Genomic DNA, 21,776 nt, shown 5'->3' on the forward strand with positions numbered 1-21,776 from the left:
AAAAGCAAAACAATTGGATCACTAAGGAAATAGTAAATAGAATAAATTGCAAAGAAAGATTGTACAAAAAACACCCAAATATAGTTTCATGCGAATTAGAGTACAAGAAATATAATAAAGATCTGAAAATGTATATTTAAAAAAATAAATCAGGAGCACACATTAGGGTTACATTTAGGCTATGTAGAAATAACGAGAAACCGCAATGGAAATGTATGAATCATAATGTTCTGAATAAAAATATAAAGCACAATACACTTCCAATTTCTGACAACAATAAATATAGAGCAAAAAAAATTAAATGAGGACTTTATAACAAGAAACATAGAAGAAATGGAATTATAGGTTCAGACTGTAATTGTGAGGAGGAGCAAGCAATAACTAACTCTAACAACTCTATGTATTTTTTCTGAATTAATGATAGTGAGGTTAATGAAATTATAACGAAATTAATGATTAACAAAGCAATTAGATAGGATTAAATAACCCCTAAGATGTTGAAAATAATTGCCCATTATCACATGGATGTAATAAAAACCTAATTAACTCATCTGTACTAAATGGATTCTTTTATAACAAGTCAAAATGTGCCATTATACATCCCATTTATAAAACAGGAGAGATAGATAACTTATTGAACTACAGACCTATATCAATTCTTCCCATTTTTTTCAAAAAGTGTATGAAAAACAGCTCATAAATTTCTTAAATTATCAGAACTATCTCGCACCTAACCAATATGGGTTTCGAAGAAGTAAAAATACAGAAATGTGCTCATTTTAGAACTAAGTAAATATTTGAACACCGGGTTTAACTAATAAATATTCGATAATGGTTTTTCTGGATTTAAAAAGAGCTTTTGACTTTGTGGATCTAATGATACTAACAGAGAAACTGTCATCAGCTAGTATACAAGGTAATACATTAAACTTGATCAAAACATATTACTTTAATAGAAAACAGATAGATTTTTTCTTGGGCCAATTTTGTTTCTTGTTTGCATAAATGACATTCAAACTAAATATAAATGGTAAATTAATTTCTTTCGCAGACGACACAATACTGTATGTTGAAGATACTGAAATTACAAATTTACTAAAAAAAGTCGAAGAGGACCTATATACAAAATCAACACCTGGCTTAAGAAAAATTAATATACAAACTAAATATACAAAAAACAAAATACATATGCTTAAATACAAGAAATATAAATAATTTAACTAACATAAAAATTAAAATCCATGATCACTGACCATGCCAATATATTTCACAGTGTAACTGCCATGAAATTGCAAGAGTTCATGAATACAACTACCTAGGAATAATAATACAAGAGAACCTAAAATGGAACTTGCAATGTGAAAAAATAATAAAGAAATTAAGAACATATGCTGTCATTTTATATAGATTAAAAAACACAATCGACAATAACTTTTTAAAAGATTTATTTTATGCTTGTATATACTCAATAGTAACATATTGAATCACTGCTCGGGGAGGTGCTTATCAAACAAATATACAAAAACTAGATTGTTATTCTGGATCTTATTTTATTATATATACTAACACCACAGCAAACAATTATGCAACAGAATGCCACAAACTTTCATTCTTAAACAATAAATAGCTACAAACAAAACAAAATAGAGCCTCATCTAGATTGAATAACATATATCAAGTGCCGAAAACAAATAAAACATTATTCCAAATGAGTTATAGGTATACTGCCCAAAAAAAAAATGAACCTATACCATGCAATTAATCATACAAATAATAGCATAAGATCCAATCACAATGTGTTTATATCCTCAATAAATACTAGTCTCTAGAATCCATACTACAACTATAATAGATTATAAAACAACACAAAATAAATCATTCTAAAAAAAATTCAAAAATATAACCATTCCTGTTAATCAACTGAAAAATACATGTGATTATATGACCATACATGAATTCGGTGTATGCCATCTGAGCAATTTTTTATGTTTGTATTTACATATATATATATATATATGTATGTTTTCTTTGTTCAGCTAAAAAAGAAAAAACTTAAAATATATATACATGTCTTTATAAAATATGTAACCAATTAGTACATTAACAAGGCTGTGCTTGTAATCCAATTGACTCTTTAATCTTATTTATATTGACTCACTGGAAGGACTTTTAGTCGTTTGGGGTCACACAGAGTGTCTGTGCCATCATAATGTAATTTTTTGTGTTTTTTTTGTGTCTTTCTTGGTTGTTTTGATTGTTTTATGTGTTGTGCTCAGTCCAATAAAAAAAAAACTATGCAAAACTCCTTGCAACATGAATGATGCATCTGAGCTCTACACATTATTTGGATACTTTTTCTAATTGGAAGTATACCTCTAGGATTTCTCAATGGTTTACATGTAAAATGTGGTGCATGCTGGTAGCTATGCACCCTGTATGTACAGTGTCATACCTTAGTTAACCAAGTTAATGCATTCTCCATTCTGGAGTCAGTCATTAGCCATAGTCTTTGTTAGTGGAAACACGATTTCCGTAAGTTCCTATGAAAAATCATTGAATTTTGTGTCTCGTACATTTGCAGATGAAAAAGATAATCTCCAAGAATGATAGATAATCTCCATACCACTCTGTTTGACGGTACCATGTGCACTGAAAACATTCAAGTCAGGGATTTTTTTAAATTAATTTTCTTTTAGCTTAATCATTCATTCTATATGAAAAAACTCCAAAGCTTTCTGAAAGAAAAATAGAGGCATATCTGGAAAGTGATTTTGAGGTGGATATAAATTAATACATTTACAATACTTATAATAGTTAAATTTTGAAATTACCTGAAACAAAATTTTTGACATTTCATTGTAAAGTGAAACCTGACCAACATGGACACTATATGAGCCAGAAAGCTGACTTAAACAGAATGAAAATATAGTGTGCTCTCAATGATTAGTGCTTTGGTTTGACCCTTTATAAAATGGAATATTATTTCAATAGTCTCTTGACTATTGAAATAATATTCAAGTCTCTTGTCATTCCATTTCATACATTGAAGGACCGGACACACCCCGCTTCCCATCTCGAGATATCAAAGCATTTCCATTTCATACAGGTTTCACTGTATTTACTGCTTAAAGCATGAGGCCCAAATACTGCAGAGGGTGAATCATGACCCCCCACATCCTAGAGCAGGGTTCCTAGGCTGAGAACTTTTGGGCCCACCCAGAATTTTACGGGGTCCCTTTATGATGAATGTTTAGCATGAAAAAAAAATGATGAGAATCGTCCCAGGGCTGGAACCCTGTCCATCCTACCCTTGTGGTGAGGGCCCATGGGACCAGTTAACTGTGTGTACAATGAAACCTAGCTATAACGATACTTGATATGACGATAAATCTCTCTACAATAATATTTTTTTAAATCTTGTTTAGAATTGAAAGTCATTGGAGATGAAACTATATTTTAAGCCATTATTTCAAGCTATATTTATAAAAAATATCATGTGGCACTCTGAAATGTTGCATTTGGAAATCAGTAGTTGAAAAAATTACACCATTCACTGTTTCTATTTAAATTCCAGTGAAAAATTTTCTATCCAAAAAAGTGGAAATATGTTCATTGATATATATGTTCATCATTTTTTCTAATATGTGCAAGGCTGAAATGGGTATAGAATTATATATGTGTGTGTGTGTGTGTATATACAGGGTATCCTGTAAGTCCTAATGTGGCCTTTATCTTTTCAAACGTTTGCTGTAGAGGTATAGTTGCAATGAATCACCCTGTACCAATTTTGGAATTCAAAATATTGTGTATTACAAAATGAAAAAAAATCTACATTGTTATATGAACACAATTAAAAAGTTGTTGCCCTGTATCTTCTAACACTAACAAAAGAAATTAAGTTTAACAGTCGCTGAGATATTTGAAATTGGAAAAAAATTGGGAAAAACAGCATAAACATGGAAAAGAAGCATTGTCTGTTAATTTATTCTCCTCTTTTCCAACTTTTCTCCAATTTTTGAATTCAAATATGTTAGCGAATGTTGCTCTTACAAATATGAAAATTTTTTGCTGTCCTCAGAAGATACAGGGCAACACAACTTTCTAATTGCATTTTTAATTTTGATTACCAACTGGGTGTTCATATAAAAATGTAGCTTTTTTTTTATTTTATGACACACTGTATTTTCACTCTCAAAACTGGTACAAGGTGATTTTTAACAACTTCTACGATGAACGGTTTATGAGATAAAAACCACATTGGGATTTACAGGACACCCTGTATATATATTCTGTTCATATAATATACAGTGAGAGAGAGAGAGTATGTGTGCATTTTTCTCATTTAATGAATGGCACACAATGAAAGAAAATGATTTCAACTTTTTTATGCCTCTTGGAAGATATGATATTCTTTGGGGACACAGTGTAAATTCTCAGTTTTTCCCCTTTTTTTATATTAATGTTCATGTTAAATAAAAAAAAGCTCTTCTCTTTAAATTCAGCATTCATATATAGAACTTTTTCAATTCAACTAATCTTGATAATTACTTCGTTTTAGGCTACATCTTTTAAAGATAAGTTGGGACTTGGAACTCGGGCTGCTGCTGGACCACTGCAGTCAATGTCATTATTTTTCCCAGATGCTGGTGAAACCAGTGAACATGGGTAACAAAAATAGTTCTGAGTTTGTTATCCTTGAGAAATTTTTGTTAATTATTTAATCTTTTGCTGACAGTTTTTGGTATCAAATCAGGATGATGTAAGTTTAAGTACCAACAAAAAGTTTACAAAACTATTATTTTTGTTCACCCAAGAAAAATGGGCAAAAAGAGATGAGAGAATTTGATTGTTCCTTTTCTATCGAACACTCTTTCTCTCCAACATCCACCATCTGTTGTTAGTAAACTCACCCTGTGGTTAGTAAAGAACCCAAGTTTTTTGTATGCAATACTTCCAAATAGATCAGAATGCCTTTGCTTATACTCATCTGGAAGCAGTTAAAAACTGTCTAAAGAAATGCAGTGTAATATTGGGTTGTTACAAATGGAAGGTCAGACTTGATGGTGAAACTTTAAACAACAGCAAAAAACTCAGTGGAAACTGACTTTTATTAATCAGAATAGGCAGACTTAACTCGTTATTAACCCATACTTTGACTCAATACTCAGACTTGACTCGTACATTTCTTCTATTGAGATATTAGTGCATTTAGGCCATTTTCACCATTGCAATACAGTTAATTCTTGGTTTACAAGCAACAAAAAATGATTCAATTTACAAACTAGTCTAAGTTTACTCACACACAAAGGGATTTAAATCTCAAAGGAAACATATTTTAGTCTGTGATGGAGATTTGGATGAGATGAAGACAGATTGGGATTGGGCCCCAAAGTCTGTCGTGTCATGATGTATTCGCTGTGGTCCCCATGCCACAATAGGTTTTGTGGGGAGAGCACTGCTCCCTCCTCTGAATGCACCAGCCCCAAAGTCTGAGAAACAACAGGTGATGTCGAGGTTTGAGACTACCTCGTGATGGTCGGGGGTCACGGGGGGGGGGGGGGGGTTCTCCCCACATGATAGCGCAGTACCAGATCCTTTCACCAAGCAGTTTCTCACGATAAGATAGACAGTAGACAAGAAATGTGTACAGCGAGGTCCATACAAAACTCCGGTGGAATCGAAGAATGTGATTCACAGAATCCTCAAGAGGATTATCCTCATTCTCCAAATCACCACACTCTACCTTCTCGTTCGTGGTGATGGCGTTAGTAGCTGATGGAGGAGGGTCTTGCGTGGACAATGTCCTGTGAACCCGATGATCCGTCTCAGTGAACTAACTGGTGTGATGTTTGCAGTGGCGCTGGATCTAAGAGATACTGCAATGGTGGAGGGACTTAGTCAACCCCAGAAACCTTGCAGAGAATCAAAGTGACGGCATTGCTTGCATGCGTAGCCTTCAGGCAAAGTGTGCAAAGGGTAGGATTGGTGACCCTTACCATCCTGCAAGTATGGTGTCACCTGGTCATAGGAAAGCCACAAACTTCAGGGAAGTAGTGGCCCCCTGGATAGTAGTGGTGGACCAAGGTGACAGTATGGTTCACGAACATAGCCCTCGGGAGAAGTCAGCAAATGACTCGGGTCCTAGCCCTCCTGCACAGGCTATAGGACATCATCCATACAGAGTCTTAGGACTGGGTATGGCAATGGAGAGGGGTACATGAATTTGCTTATTATTGCCAGATTGTGTTTCAGGGGGAGATTTTGAGAGCTTTGACACTGAGATTATATATATGATATTCTTTTTTACACTCACGTCCATAAATTAAGGATAATGCCAGCTTCGGCAAATAAAGGTTCAGAAACAAAACAAACGTTACTTATTCATAAAGCCCATTTATTAAACAAAAGATAAAGAACAAAAACGATGGTGTATGTATGATACCATTCATAAAAACTACAATTTTTGCTCCCTGGAGCAATTGTAAAAAATATCTCTTTTACAAAAACTTTCTATTACATGGTTGGTATGATGGTTAATACATTGTATGTCTCCCATGCGATGAAAAGCAGTCCGTACAACGCCTAGGCATGCTGAGTATCAAATTATCGATCTGATCTTGGGGAATATCACTCCACTCAGCAAGCAATGCTCTCCGAAGTTCCGGTACACATATAAGAGGTGGTTGACGGGCTGCAACTCGTCGGCCAAGCATGTCCCACACATGCTCTATCGGATTCAAGTCAGGTGAGAATGCTGGCCATTCCATACGGGTTATATCCTCAGATTCAATGCATTCATTTACGATGTTTGCTCGGTGAGGACAGGCGTTGTCATCCATAAACACAAATTCTGCGCCCATGGCACCCCTAAACAAAGGTACATGTTGTTCTAGAATGATGTCGCGATAAATTTGGGCTTTCATGGTTCTGGTTTGAACATGCAGATCTGTTCTGGAACCCAGTATAATTCCACCCCAAACGAGCAATGCTGCACCACCGTAACGGTGTCGTTCAATGATGTTGTCTTGGTGGTAACGGGTACCTGGCGTTCTCCATATGTCCGATGTGAATCAGACTGCAAGCTAAACCTGGACTCGTCGGAAAACATCACACAAGCCCACTGTGACGATGTCCGCATTGCATGTGCTCTCCTTCAGGCTAATTGCTGCCGACAGTGAGTTGCCGTGAGCGGAACACATCTGACAGGCCTGCGAGCATATAGACCAATATCTCCCAAACGTCTGTACACGGTTTGCCTTGAAACTGAGGTACCCGTGGCTGCAGATAGCTGACGAGACAGGTCAGATGCTGTGCTCCGTCTGCTTCTTTTGGCAGTTACTGCCAAATACCGGTCTTCATTCGGCATTTTAACGTCTACTGACATTTCCGTTATCTTGGAATCATTGCCAAAGCCTAGAGATGACACTTTGGGCAATTCCAAGTTCCTCGGATACTTCCATCTGAGTACGCCCACATTCCAGGCGGCCGATAATTCACCACGTAAAAAATCATCCACATGCGTCCTCTGTGTCATAACTATTCGCTTATGGCACTGAGCGCCTTACAGAACTCTTGTAAACAATTTCACTTCTTTGCCACCATTCCTTATATACCCCCCTCTTACACTCTCGTCATTGTGACGTACTATCGGCATCATCTGGTGGCTTCCTGAAATTTTCATATCATTCTTGCAGATGTGTGTGATAATTCTACAGGTGAAATTTTTACTTTAGATTTCGATTTCCGTGTGATTCTGAATTATCCTTAATTTATGGACATGAGTGTATTTATAGATGATTATTTTTTTTTATAGATGATACTTTTTTTCTAAAATGAATTATACAAATGAATTCAGATCAGTTCATGAATTATACAAATGAATTCAGATCAGTTCATGAATTATACAAATCAATTCAGATCAGTTCATGAATTATACAAATGAATTCAGATCAGTTCATGAATGAATTAGATTCAGTGTTCTATCTGTGGTTACACCCGCAGTTGGTGAGGAAGGCCCAATGGTGTGGGTGTGCAGTGCGATACCTTCACGAGAGGTCAAGGCGCCAGTTGATGGTCCAAACAATGTCTTACAGAACCATGAATTTGGCTTATTGTTGTCAGATTGTGTTTCAGGGGGAGATTTCGAGAGCTTTGATACTGAGATTATGTATGATATTCTTTTTTATTTGTTGATGATTATTTTTTTTATGAATGATATTTTTTCTAAAATGAATTATACAAAATGAATTCAGATCAGTTATTAGTAATTTAAGGTATAAAAATATTATCTATGCTGGAGATATATTAATATAGATATATTGGCGTCGGATACGGATAGTGATGAGTACATGAGTCTTGTGTCTGAATTTTTGGTTTTTATTGTACATAAATACACCAAGAAAGTCAGCATGTTTAGATCTTATTTTCATTCGAACGGCAAAGCTGAATTATAGATATGAAACAGCAGTATCAAAATTAGAGATAACGGGTCATTTACCACTGGTTATTAAATGTGATTTTGGAATTAATACACAACTTTAAATAATAAACAAAACGACAGTAATCATTTTTGTCAAAATGTGGATTATGACAAGTTTGAAATATGTGTAAGAAATTATGAATTTGATGAAAAGATTTTTTATATTTTTGCAAATGACAAATATATTGATATGACAAATTTCTTGATATTGTGTTCAGGCATCGTAATTTCTGGACAAAACAGTCTAAATGCAAAACAGCAAATAATTTGAAAAGTGAATGGATTATATTGAATTGAAATGTATTTTCGATACTAAAGAAAGACTTTATAAAGTTTTTTTCAAACAAATCCTTCAAATCATGATAAAGAAAATGATTATAAAAGCTATAATAAATAGTTAAGAAAGAAAATAAAAGCTGCAAAAGATGCTTTCTACCATAACAAATTTATGAAATGTAGTAACAACATCAAGAAACAGTGAAAAGTTACTAATGATATCATAAATTGAAAAATAAATGAAATTGTACTTCTAGTAAATACTGACTAAAACATTAGTGGATGAAATGAATGAATTTTTTATTAATTCTGCAATAACTGAAGACTCTGAGTTAATAGATGAAATAGAACTTTTAGAACAAAACCAGTATAATTCTATAGCCGTTACAGAGATAGAGGAAAGGAATATAAAGAATTTAATAAATAAACTTTAAAATAATAAAGCAGCCGGTTATGATGAAATCATGTCAAAAACTGTCAGTAAATACTATTTTAAGTTTATAACCCACATCATAAACTCTTCAAATCTCAGTGGAGTTTTTATTGATAAATTAAAATATGCTCTTGTCATACCCATTCATAAATCCGGTAATGTCAACGATTTCAAAAATTATCATCCGATATCTATTTTGCCTGTTTTTTCGAAAATTTTGGAAAAATAATGAAGCACAAAATTATAAATTTTTTAAATCAATTTCATTTTTTCTTTTGAAATATCTGTTCAGTTTTCTTGAAAATAAGAATATTGAGATGGCAATTTTGAAAATTTCAGAAAAAGTATATGAAAGTATTAATGACAGAGCAATAGAACCCTTGCTATATTTTTAGACAAAAAGCCTTTGATAGTGTCGACCATACAATTCTTATGCATAAGTTATATAGTTCAGGTCTAAGCAGCAACACTTATATCACTGGTTTAAAAGTTATCTGTCAAATAGAATGCAAGCAGTCGAAATAAATGATACAATAGGTACATATAGGATTATTAAAAATGGCATCCAACAGGGTTCTGTTCTTGGACCAGTTTTATTTCTAATCTTTGTTAATGTTATAAATAACCTGGATCTACATGGTTATTTTATTAGCTATGGCGATGACACAGCTATTGTTTTGTCAGAACAAACATATACCATGTTGAAATCTGATAGTGAGGAAGATTTAACAAGAATTAACACTTGCTTGAGGCCTTGCATCTCAACAAAACTAAATATATAAATTTTCAATTATATAATAGAAATATTGAAACACTTATAATTTGATGCCATGAGTTGGATAGGCAGTGGAACCTAGGGGCCTGAGGCCATTTGAGTCCCCCAATAATTTCTGAAAAACAATGCAGAACACCTTCCCTCTCCAGCGTAGGTGCTTGAGTCCCGTATATGCGGGACGACCAGCAAGTTTTAGCCGCCTCAATGTTTTCTTCGTGTCTGCTTCTCTGATGACCAATGTTTCTGCCCTATTGTCTCGGAAACTGAGGAGTTTAAATATTTAGGACTCACTACAAACAAAAATTTGAAATGGAACTCTCATGCAACTGCACTTAGTAACAAAATAAAATACATGAATGTTTGTTTATATTGCTCGAAAAATATATCTCCTCAATTTATTCATACACTTTATTTTGCTGGGTTCTGCTCACTTATTCAGTATGCTATATGTGTTTGGGGAGGTGATTATACAAATAAATACAAATGCAAGTCCACAATAGGCAAAATGCCCAAAGAGGTGGCTGAGAAAAAGATGACTATAACAAGTATGGTTGTCATTACTAAAATACAGCAAACCATTTAAAAATACAATCACAAAAATTATAAACTATATATATCTACTCTATAATATAAAATCACAAACTCGAAAAGGGCCTGTTGCTAAGCAACCAAAATTAGTGACGATTTTATGTTACAGAAATGGGTGACGGAAATCTGTTACGTTTTTGTGTTACGGAAGTCGGTTATGATTTTGGGTCAAGTATTCTTTTAACTCCTGAGGACATCGGGAACCACTTGACCTGTAGGGACCAAGTTTTGTGCATGTACCCAGAGGTATGTATACATCACCAGTGTTCCCAACACACAGGGTCCGGGTACCCAGGGCAGGGCATTGAACAGATCTATTTATGGGGAAATTGACAGGTTTCATTTTCAATTGAGGATGAATACTTGCTTCTCATTGCGCATTGTGCTGCATTGCTTATTGTGGCACTGCAAAAATAATGGTGCATTACTGATTGCGGTGCATTGCATATTGCAGTGCAGTGATTCCCAACGTGGGCGTTGATGCCCCCTTGGGGGCGATGGAAAGTTCTAGGGGCTGTAGAAGCTATGAGTATAACATAGGATCCTAAGGGTTAGATTGCGTTGGGGGGCGATGTGAGAAAACAATTTCTGAAGAGGGGGGGGGGGCGATGGGAGAAAAAAGGTTGGGAAACTATGTTGTAGTGCATCGTGTGCTGTATTGCTCATTGTAATGTAGCGTTTGATGTGTATTGTGGTGCATTGCGTACTACAGTGATTTTTAGTGCTTTGCTTATTGCGATGCATCGCATACTATGCTGCATTCCTTATTTGTGGTGTACAATATTGCTGACAACACACATTACTACATTACTGATTGTGATGCTTTACGTGTTGTAGTGAACTGAGTGCTGTATTGCTCGTTGCAAGTGTTTATGGCTTATTATTTCTCATTGCGTATTATGGTGCTTTGTTTAGTGCGTTGCATCATGTATTGTGCGGTATTGCGGTACATGAGGTATTGCGCTGCATTGCTTATTGTGGTGCACTGTAAATATTGGCCAATTGCGCATTGTTATGAATCCCATGCCATATTGCTTATTCTAATGCAGTGCTTATGGTGTACTGTGGTTCATTGCGTATTGTGGTGCACTGCATATTGTGATGTATTGCTTATTGTGCTGTATTGCCATTGGGGGTAAATTATGCGTTGTGTGGCTTTGCTTATTGTGGTGTATTGAGTATTGTGCTTAATGTGGTGCACTGCTTATTGCGGTGCTTTGAATATGGTGGTGCACTAATTATTGTGCTGTATTGCCTGTGGTGGCGCATTGCTTATTGTGCTGTATCGCCGATGGTGGTGCAATAAACACTGTGCTGTATTACCGATGGTGGTGCATTAAGTATTGTCCTGTATTGCTTAATGTTTTGCCCTGAATATAGTGGTACATTGTTTTTTGTGGTTCACTTAATATAAGGCTGCATTACTTATTGTGCTGCATTGCCTAAAATGGTGCATTGCTTATTGCACCGAATCGCAGATGGCGCATTGCGTATTGGGCTGTATTGTTATTGTGGTGCACTGCAAATAGTTGTGCATTGCTTGCTTATTGTGTTTCAGTGGTTATGGCATATTGTGGTGCTTATTGCGATGTATAGTGCTTTATTGCGCATTGAGCTGTATTGCTTATTATGGTGTGTGTTGTGTATTGTTATGCATTACGTGTTGTAGTGCATCACGTACTGTATTGCTTATTATAATGCGGTACATATTGTGTATTGTGCTGCATTGCGTGATGTACCTACATCGTGTGCCGTATTGCTTATTATAATGTCGTGCCTACTGCTTATTGTGGTGCACTGCAATATGGTGAATGTGTTGCATTGCGTATTGTTATGCATCAATGCAGTATGCGCATTGTATGGTACATTACGTATTGTTATGCATCAATGCAGTATGCGCATTGTATGGTACATTACGTATTGTGGTGCACCGCTGATTGTGGTGCATTGCATGTTGTTATGCATCACGTATTGTAGTGCATTGCATGCTGTATTGGTTATTATAATGTAGTGCTTATTCCATATTTTGGTGCATTATGTATTGTGCTGTATTGCTTATTGTAATGCATCGTGTGCTGTATTGCTTAATCTAATGCAGTGGGTATTGTTATTGTGCTGTATTACTTATTGTGGTGCACTGCAAATACAATGCTGATTTTAGTGCATCGCATGCTGTATTGCTTATTATAATGCAGTCCGATGCAGTCTGTATTGCGTATTGTGGTAAATTGCTTATTGCGATGCTTCGCTGATTGCAGTGCATTGCTGATTTTGCTGGTTGTTGATTTGTACTGTTATGCATTACGTACTATAGTGCATAACGTGCTGTATTGCTTATTGTAATACAGTTCTTATTACGTATTGTGCTGTATTGTGTGCTGTACTGTGGTGCAATGTGTATTATTGTGCTTTGCTTGATGTGATACATTGTGTTAACGTATTGTGGCGTATTGCATGTTATACTGTATTGCTTATTGTGGTGCACTGAAAATGGTGGTGCATTACTGATTGTAATGCATTGCGTATTGCAGTGCATCGCGTATCTGTATTGCTTATTTTAATGATTGCTTATTGCGGCGTACTGCAAATAGTAGTGTATTCCATATTGTAGTGCATCACGTATTGTGGTGCATTGCGTATTATTGTGTTTTGTTTAATGCGATACATTGCGTACTGTGGTCCATTGCTTATTGTAATGCAGTGCTTACGATGTATTGTGGTAAATATTATGGTACTTTGCCTATTGAGATGCATCGCGTATTGTGCTGTATTTTGTATTGTGGTGCATTCCTTATCATGGTACACCACTTATTTTGCAGTATTGCTGATGTTGGTGCATTGCATATAGTGGTGCATTGCAGATGGTGGTACATTGCATTTTGTGCTATATTTCTCATTGTGGTGAACTGCATATGGTGGTGGATTGAGTATTGTGCTTTATTGCCGATGGTGGTGCTTTGCGTGTTGTGATACACCGTATATAGTGAATCACTACTTAATTTGCTGTATTGCTGATAAGGTGGTGCATTGCATATAGTGGTGCATTACTTATTGTGCTGTATTGCCTATCGTGGTGTATCACGTATGTATTGCGGTGTATCAAGTATTCTGTTGTATTTATGATGGCAGTGCATTGCTTATCGAAATCAGAATGCGAAACTATTGCCTGCAAAATGACTATTTCGCAGGCATTTGCAGTGCCTGAGGAATATTTTGCTTTATAATTAAAGATGTGACAAGTAGTTAGCTCCATTGGAGGAGTTGGGGGAGGGGGTTGGACGCCGTAGGCGTCAGGGCGTATTGCCTATATATAACCTAGTACATGATAAAATATTAATAAAATATTATACCATACTACTTGCTGAATTGGATAGAATCATGGTTAAGAGATAGGGTACAACGAGTTATGGTGAATGGGGAATTCTCTGGTTGGACAGGCATCACAAGTGGAGTTTCTCAAGGAAGTGTCCTTGGCCCCATACTTTTTTTTCACTTTTTATTGATAAACTCGATCGGGGTATCAATGGGGTTGCTAGCAAATTTGCTGATGATGTGAAGCTATATGTGGGTAATCGAAAATCAAAGCAATAGGAAGTTACTCCAGACCAATTTAAACAGGATTGCAGCATGGGCAAATGAATGGAGCATGATGTTTAGCGTTGACAAGTGCATGGTTGCTCATTTTGGTTTGAACAACCCACGGTTCTCTTACGAGTTGAATGGTGTCACTATTCCGGGTGCAACTATGGTCACTGATTTGGGAATTCTCATTGACGAGCAGCTTAGGTTTTCTGAACGGTGTTCAACGGTGGTGAAAAAAGTGAACAGAATGCTGTTTTATTTCCAAAAAGGTTTCTTCATGTTCTCCTGAAGTCATTCTTCCGCTTTTCCGAGGCTTAGTTTGTCCTGGACTGGAGTGTGCTGTAAGGTTTCGGAGACCATACCTATGGAGGGACATAGACTTGGCTGAAGTGGTACAGAGAAGAGCTACGTGTGTCCTTATTGGCACACAGGGCTTGAGTTATGAAGAGAGACTTCATTTTTTGAATATGTTTACATTGGATGAACGCAGGTGTCGAGGAGATATGATCGAAGTGTTCAAAATTTTCAATGGGTTGGATCATGAACTTTTAGTACACCGCCAATCGCCTGCTTTTACAAGGGGACACCAGTATCGATTGATGAGCGACAATGCAAGGTTATGGTTTCGCAGGGAATTTTTCTCTAATAGGTTTGTTAATAAATGGAATAGCTTACCCCCGGAGGTAGTAAATTGTAACACAATTGACACGTTTAAAAAGAAATACGATAAACATGTTGGGCAAAATCGAGAAGCCATCCATACTTAGAATAAGACAACCATAAGTATTCTTTATGGGCATTGTATAATATTTTATCATGTGTATATATTGTTTATAATTTTTGTTAATTGCATTTTTAATTGGGTTGCTGTATTTTTGAAATATATGACATCCATATTTTTATGGGCATCTTTTTATCAGCCACTTCGTTGGGCATTTTGCCTGTTGTGGCGTTGTATTTGTATATTTGTATATACAATGCCCATAAAATGTATTTATGGTTGTCTTATTCTAAGTATAAATAGCTTTTCGATTTACCCCAACGTGTTTATCATATTTCTTTTTAAATTTGTTAGAATTTCTACCTTTTGGGGGTAAGCTATTCCATTTATTAACAACCCTATTAGAGAAAAACTCTCTGCGACACCATAACATTACCAAACGATACTGGTGCTTCCTTGTAAAACAGTTGATAGATATCAAATTGATAAATCATGGTCCATACCATTGAAAATTTTGAACACTTCAATCATATCTCCCCGACATCTGCGTCCATCAAATGTAAACATCTTCAAAAAATGAAGTCTCTCTTCATAACTCAAGCTGCATGTACCAACAAGGACATGCATAGCTCTTCTCTGTACCACTTCAGCCAAGTCTATGTCCCTCCATAGGTATGGTCTCCGAAACCTTACAGCACACTCCAGTCCAGGACAAACTAAGCCTCAGAAAAGCGGAAGAATGACTTCAGGAGAACATGAAGAAACCTTTTTGGAAATAAAACAGCATTCTGTTCACTTTTTTCACCACCGTTGAACACCGTTCAGAAAACCTAAGCTGCTCGTCAATGAGAATTCCCAAATCAGTGACCATAGTTGCATCCGGAATAGTGACACCATTCAACTCGTAAGAGAACCGTGGGTTGTTCAAACCAAAATGAGCAACCATGCACTTGTCAACGCTAAACATCATGCTCCATTCATTTGCCCATGCTGCAATCCTGTTTAAGTTGGTCTGGAGTAACTTCCTATTGCTTTGATTTTCGATTACCCCCATATAGCTTCACATCATCAGCAAATTTGCTAGCAACCCCATTGATACCCCGATCGAGTTTATCAATAAAAAGTGAAAAAAAAGTATGGGGCCAAGGACACTTCCTTGAGAAACTCCACTTGTGATGCCTGTCCAACCAGAGAATTCCCCATTCACCATAATTCGTTGTAACCTATCTCTTAACCATGATTCTATCCAATTCAGCAAGTTGCCCCAATCCGAATCTCGTGTAAATGCTTCAAAAGTTTACCATGTTGGACCTGATTGAATGTCTTCTGGAAATCAAGGTAAACAACATGAAAATTTTTGCCTTTATCAAAAATTCTCATGTTTAAGAGGGAATTCAACACATAACCTTTGGTATGTGTGTCCAGCTCTCTAACCATTGCTCCAACTGAGGATATTATGAGTCCAACCTGAATATTTTAATATTGCTCTGAAAAAACTAAATATTATTTCCTCTCATAACACGATCTGCCTATAATTATAAATCAGATTATAGATTTAATATTGAAAAACTATACATATACCGAAGTCTAATGTTTATTTATAAAAATCCTACTTAGTTTGAAATCAGGTAATGCCCAACAAACACATGTCTCTCCATCCAGTTTTTCAATATAATATTATACAACCTAAAAAAACATTAACCCAGAAGCAATTCATATATTTGGCTCCATTATATTTTAATAATCTGCCAAATGAAATAAAATATGAAAAAGAGTTAAGAGCTTTCAAAAAACTAATTATTAATTATATTAATCTTTCACTACAGTAAGAAGGTACTTCTCAGCCTCCAGTATACAGTGTTGTCACATCAAGGCCACTATAATATTTGTATCTGTCTGTATATTTTGTTCGTCATTCTTATATGAAAGTGTTTGACACCATAGATATATTTATGTTTGTATACTCTGGACAGATCAAGCAATCCCTTGAGTAGAATATTGTATGTACAGTCTGCTCCCATATTCGTGGGGGTTACATTCCGGGGGTGACCGCAAATACGGAAATCTGCGAATTACCAAAATCATAGGGGTTTTTTTGTATATCTCATTTATTGAACATCAGGAGAAGAGCAGGGTGACACAGGGGGTAGAAGAATATATAAAAGAGGGTGGAGATGTTTTCTGAAAGAACATTGTGATTTCTGTTTGTCGTTTCATCTTCATGTCATCAAGTATGTTGGAGTATGTTGATAAGGCTTCCTCTACTAAATATTTTTGACATACATGTGAAGAACATACCATAGAACAGTGTTTCTCAACCACCGGGCCGTGACATCAATCTTACCAGGCTGTGAGAATATATTCATTACCCTTTCATTTTTCAAAGCATTTCCATGAATAACTAATTGGTATATTTCACTCTATTATGGTACATATTATTTTAATTTTTCAGTCTAAAAATCATACAAGGGGAAAGATGAAAACCCTCCTCTAGAGTTCCAGAACAAAGGCTTCCAGCTGCAATTATAGGATCCCTCTTATCGCACTGAAAATCCTTCGTTTTGTTGCTAGACCCAAAGAAAGGGAAACATGTCTCTGGTCCTCCCTTCCCTCGAAACTAGTATTTTTTTTCTTTTCGTATTTTTGAGTATCTGTCTTCATGAGACCCAAACAATACAGCAGGTGTTGGGAGCGTTTTTCCATATTCTTCGTGCTCTTCCCTCAAAATATTCCACTGCTTTGGGGCTCTCTGTTGACAACCAGATCACCCTGTTGTTTGCGTGTTCACGGTTTGCCATTGTCGGCACCACAGAAAATGTCCTGAAGGCAATAATGCCATCCACTAGGTATCCCACGTTCCTTGAAGACTGGAAAAACATCTGTGCTACTCGCCATTGACCAAGCCACATAACTTCAAAAGGGAATAATTGTGAGTGATTAGGAATTTCCGGGCAATATTATAGAAAACCACCTTCGACCATTGGACCCGTTATTTATGGCCAGTGGTAAAAACCTCTAGCAGTCATTGTAACGATTTAGTATGTGTTCTCAGAAACGAACGAAGTATTTTACATATGCGTGGCAAATGTCAGCGACTAATCAGTTAAACACCTGCTGCACACAGAAAATAGTATATTTTGAATTGGTCATCAGGTGCACATAACTACTGGTGATAACTCAAATACTGTTTTCTTTCAAAAACGCAGTGAATTACGTTGCGAGGGTTTTTGTTTTGATTTCTTTTCCAGTCAGTGTGGATAGGTTCACAAATCTAAATTTTTGTTAAAAAATAGAGAAAAGTTTAAGTTATAGAGTAGAAAAATCGCGATCGCACACACACACACACACACACACACACAAAGTTTTGTAATTTATCAAGTTACGCAATTTAACATAAGCATCTATCGTGAATATACCGAAAAGAGTGTCTCGCCCAAATTTGAACAATTTTCTGCTCTTCAGTGGACTTTTTTATGGTGAGTTACAATATATACATTTTTATTTTATATCATTACCTTCTTTCTAGCTGAGATTAAATACAAAGTTTGATCGTAAAATATATTTTACAATAATTAAGTTATTAAAATAGTGCTAATAAATAAGTGCTGCGTCGATGTCAGCACAAAAAATTCCATTGCCCACTATGAATGAAAACTTCGTATTTTTACAGGCTATGCGAAATTATTCTATAAAATTGAATATTAAGATATTTTTAGATTAATTTATGTATGACCAATTGAATCTTTTAATGAGGTAGAGACACCAAAATGAAGAAAACATTGAGGGGGGCTGAAAGTTGCCATTTGTCCCGTATATACGGTTTCAAGCCCTTATGCAGGAGAGGGGGGTGGATCGTTGCATTGTATATTGATTATTGGTGACTCAGCCATGTCGTAAAATATATTGGGGGACTCAAACAGTCTCAGTACCCAGGTTCGGGCGCCTAAGCAATGAGGATGTTTACTGCAGTTGCTGATAAAACGTTTCGTTTATGTTTGTCTGCACGTTAGTAATACTTTACCGAAAAAAAAGGTTGCATCACTCTATAAGATAATAATGGATTCAATTCATTAAACGGGTTTTAATTAATTAATCAACTGATTAAAAGGGTTTAAATTAATTAATCAACTAATTAAAAGGGTTTATTATTGTTATTATTCAATTAAAGAGGGTTTTAATTAATTAATTGATTAAATGAGTTTTTAATTAATTAAATAATTAGCTCGCAATCAAAAGGTAATTGGTTGTTTATTAATTATTAATTCCTGCATTAATTCCTCTTTGGTTAATGCCTCTGAATTGCTATTAATTAGCTGTTCAATTTTTTATATCCATATCATTGAACCCTTCTCCCCCACCTGTTTCGTTAATGTGACAATGCCTTTTGTAATTTCTTCAGTTGGCTTTGTAAAAATAATTGTGTCCTAGAGCACACACGTTGTGGCTGAAGGTTATTACAACTCAAGTTGACTATTTCTCTCTTAAGAGCTGCCACTGCTCTAGTAATGACAGTAATGACATTAGCGATAGTGTAATTCTCCCATACCTTTAAGACATTTTCTGAATTTGCATCTTCTTCTATTGCTTGCATAATCATCTCCATTGCATGACGTATATAGTGAGCCTTGAATGCTTGCATTATCCCCTGATTAAGGGGCTGAATGATAGATGTTGTATTAGGAGGCATATAAAGGCCTTCCACACCATCAGCTTTGAACTCGTTGACATCTGGGTATCCAGGATCATTATCCAGTATCAAAAGAACTTTGAATGGCATGTCTTCACTGTCAAGGTACTTCCTGACTTCTGAAACGAAATACTGTTCAAAGCAATCCAGGAAAAGTGTTTTCTTTGTTCAAGCCCTTTTACTGTTCATTCAAAATACTAAGAGCTTTGACTTATCCTTTCCCTTCAATGCTCGCAGATTAAAAAATAATGGTGATCTTTATCATGTGCCCATATGCATTTGCAGAAAACAACATAGTAAGTTACTTGCTTTGAAACCAGCAGTTTGGTTTTCTTCTTGGGTAATAAATGTTTTTTATGGCATTTTCTTCTAAAATAGTGCTGTTTTGTCAGCATTAAACACCTGCTGAAGTGCATAAAAATTCTCTTCAATAATTTTCTGCAAAGTCGTTGGAAGTTTTCTAGCTGCCTCCTGGTCAATAGATGCTTGATCATCAGCGTTTTTTTACATTTCGTAATCCAAATCATTTCTTAAATCTATGAAACCAACCTTTACTTGCATAAAGTTCTGATGAAATAGACGTTTCACCAGCTCTTTCCTTTATAGAAGAGTAAAATTTTTTCGCCTTTTCTTTTATAATATTAGAATCAATTGGAATACCTTTTCTGTAGTAGTCTTGATCCACAAAAAAACAGCATTTTTTGTACGAGAAACACATGAATCCCATAGGCAATGCAAAGTTTTTGCTGCCATAAGTGCAGCTACAGCCCCTGCTGATTGAATTTCAAATTCCTTTTTCTTGATATATCTTACCATAGATTCGTTGATTCCATAATGGTGGGCCACAGCAGCATTTGATTTACTTTCACTAAGCATAGTCAATATATCAAATTTTTTTGTGAAGTTTTCACTTTTTTTTGTCGTTTCAAATCATTGTCAGTAGCACTAGAAAAATGAGCTATCCTAAACATGTAAAACTCAAATTTTGTAATCCAAACACGTGAATGACGATTGCTGAGTGTTGGCACAAAAAAAAAATTTCAATGAAGGAAAAAAAGCCACGAATATGGAAACCGCGAATACGGGGGTCGACTGTGTATGTATTGTATTTTTTTTTCTCTCTTTCTCTTTTTTTAAATAAATTATTATTCACAAAACCAGACATTACCATGGCATCATTTTCATTCTATTTACCATAAATTTGAAAGAGATAAAATGTGAATTTTTTCAGTATTAATTTAATGATTTTATTGGTTTGATGTTATGCACAGGAGCTGTTGTAAAAGTTCACACTAGAAATCTTTGGAGTTTTTCATTGAAAAAATCTAAGATATGCTTAAGTGTTTGTTTATTATGATAAATATGATTAATTACAAATCAAAAATTGTCTTTATTTTCATAATACTTATTGTCTAGGGTTTGTGATGTGATGCAGACTCCAAGTAGCAAAGAAAGCTCACCAAGCCATGCCCATACTCGCACTGGATCGTTGGACATGTCTGACCTTCCAAATTTGTCTCTACCAGAAAAAGCAGTGCACAGGTCAGTATTTAATGATGTTCAATCATTCTTAGTTGGGTTTGATTTTTTCAGTGATTAATTTTTTTTATCTCTTTTATGTTGCATCAGAGTTAATTTTTGAATATTTATTCTAAACGTGTACCATGTTCATCTCTGAATGGAAAAAAGAAACATTCTGCTGTCAAGTTTAAATGAAATAAAATGTATGAGACAATAATAGTAAAGTATAGGTTCGCTTAAATATTCCCATGCATCCTAACCACAATATGTGAAATATATTTACTGTAATTTCCTGTATTGAAGTCACTGCTTATATAGCTTTAAAAGATATTTTCAATAACATTTTTCCCATTGCCTTTAATCATTTTTTTTTTCGTTATTGCTGAGTATTGATGACATCTTTGTTTGTATTTCTATGTTGTATATACATCTGTAGCAGATAGTTGATAAAGAAGTTGTTTAGCTGGGTGGAAAAATTGAAATCTCTCTTGTCAATTGATGGAACATTTTCACTATTTGCCGAAGCAAATAGTCTAATAGTAATTTGCTCAAGTGTCTAGTATCTGCCTCTGAGAAAGTGCTGGAGTTAATAGATGGGGACAGAAGTGGCTATGGTATAACCCGACATGAAATGTAAGCACAAACTGTTTTTTTAGATGGGGCATGGTGATGTAAAAAAATTTTTAAGCAACTTTGGTCCAGAGTGGGTCTTTT

The 21,776-nt window shown here is 35.4% G+C and overlaps 1 protein-coding gene across 1 annotated transcript in view; it reads left to right on the forward strand.

The window, feature by feature from the left end:
• The window catches only part of tweek (transmembrane protein KIAA1109 homolog tweek), a 236,838-nt gene that overhangs the window by 154,581 nt on the left and 60,481 nt on the right, over window positions 1-21,776 (forward strand). The window contains exons 42-43 of the mRNA XM_089246286.1: window positions 4,559-4,665; window positions 20,958-21,083. Of these exons, the coding sequence (XP_089102412.1) occupies window positions 4,559-4,665; window positions 20,958-21,083 (233 nt within the window). The remainder of the gene's footprint in view (window positions 1-4,558; window positions 4,666-20,957; window positions 21,084-21,776) is intronic.

Source organism: Pholcus phalangioides, unplaced genomic scaffold (genome assembly GCF_987345545.1).
Source record: "Pholcus phalangioides strain wild (caught in Gottingen) unplaced genomic scaffold, Ppha-v1.0 ptg000017l_1, whole genome shotgun sequence".
NCBI lineage: Eukaryota > Metazoa > Arthropoda > Arachnida > Araneae > Pholcidae > Pholcus > Pholcus phalangioides.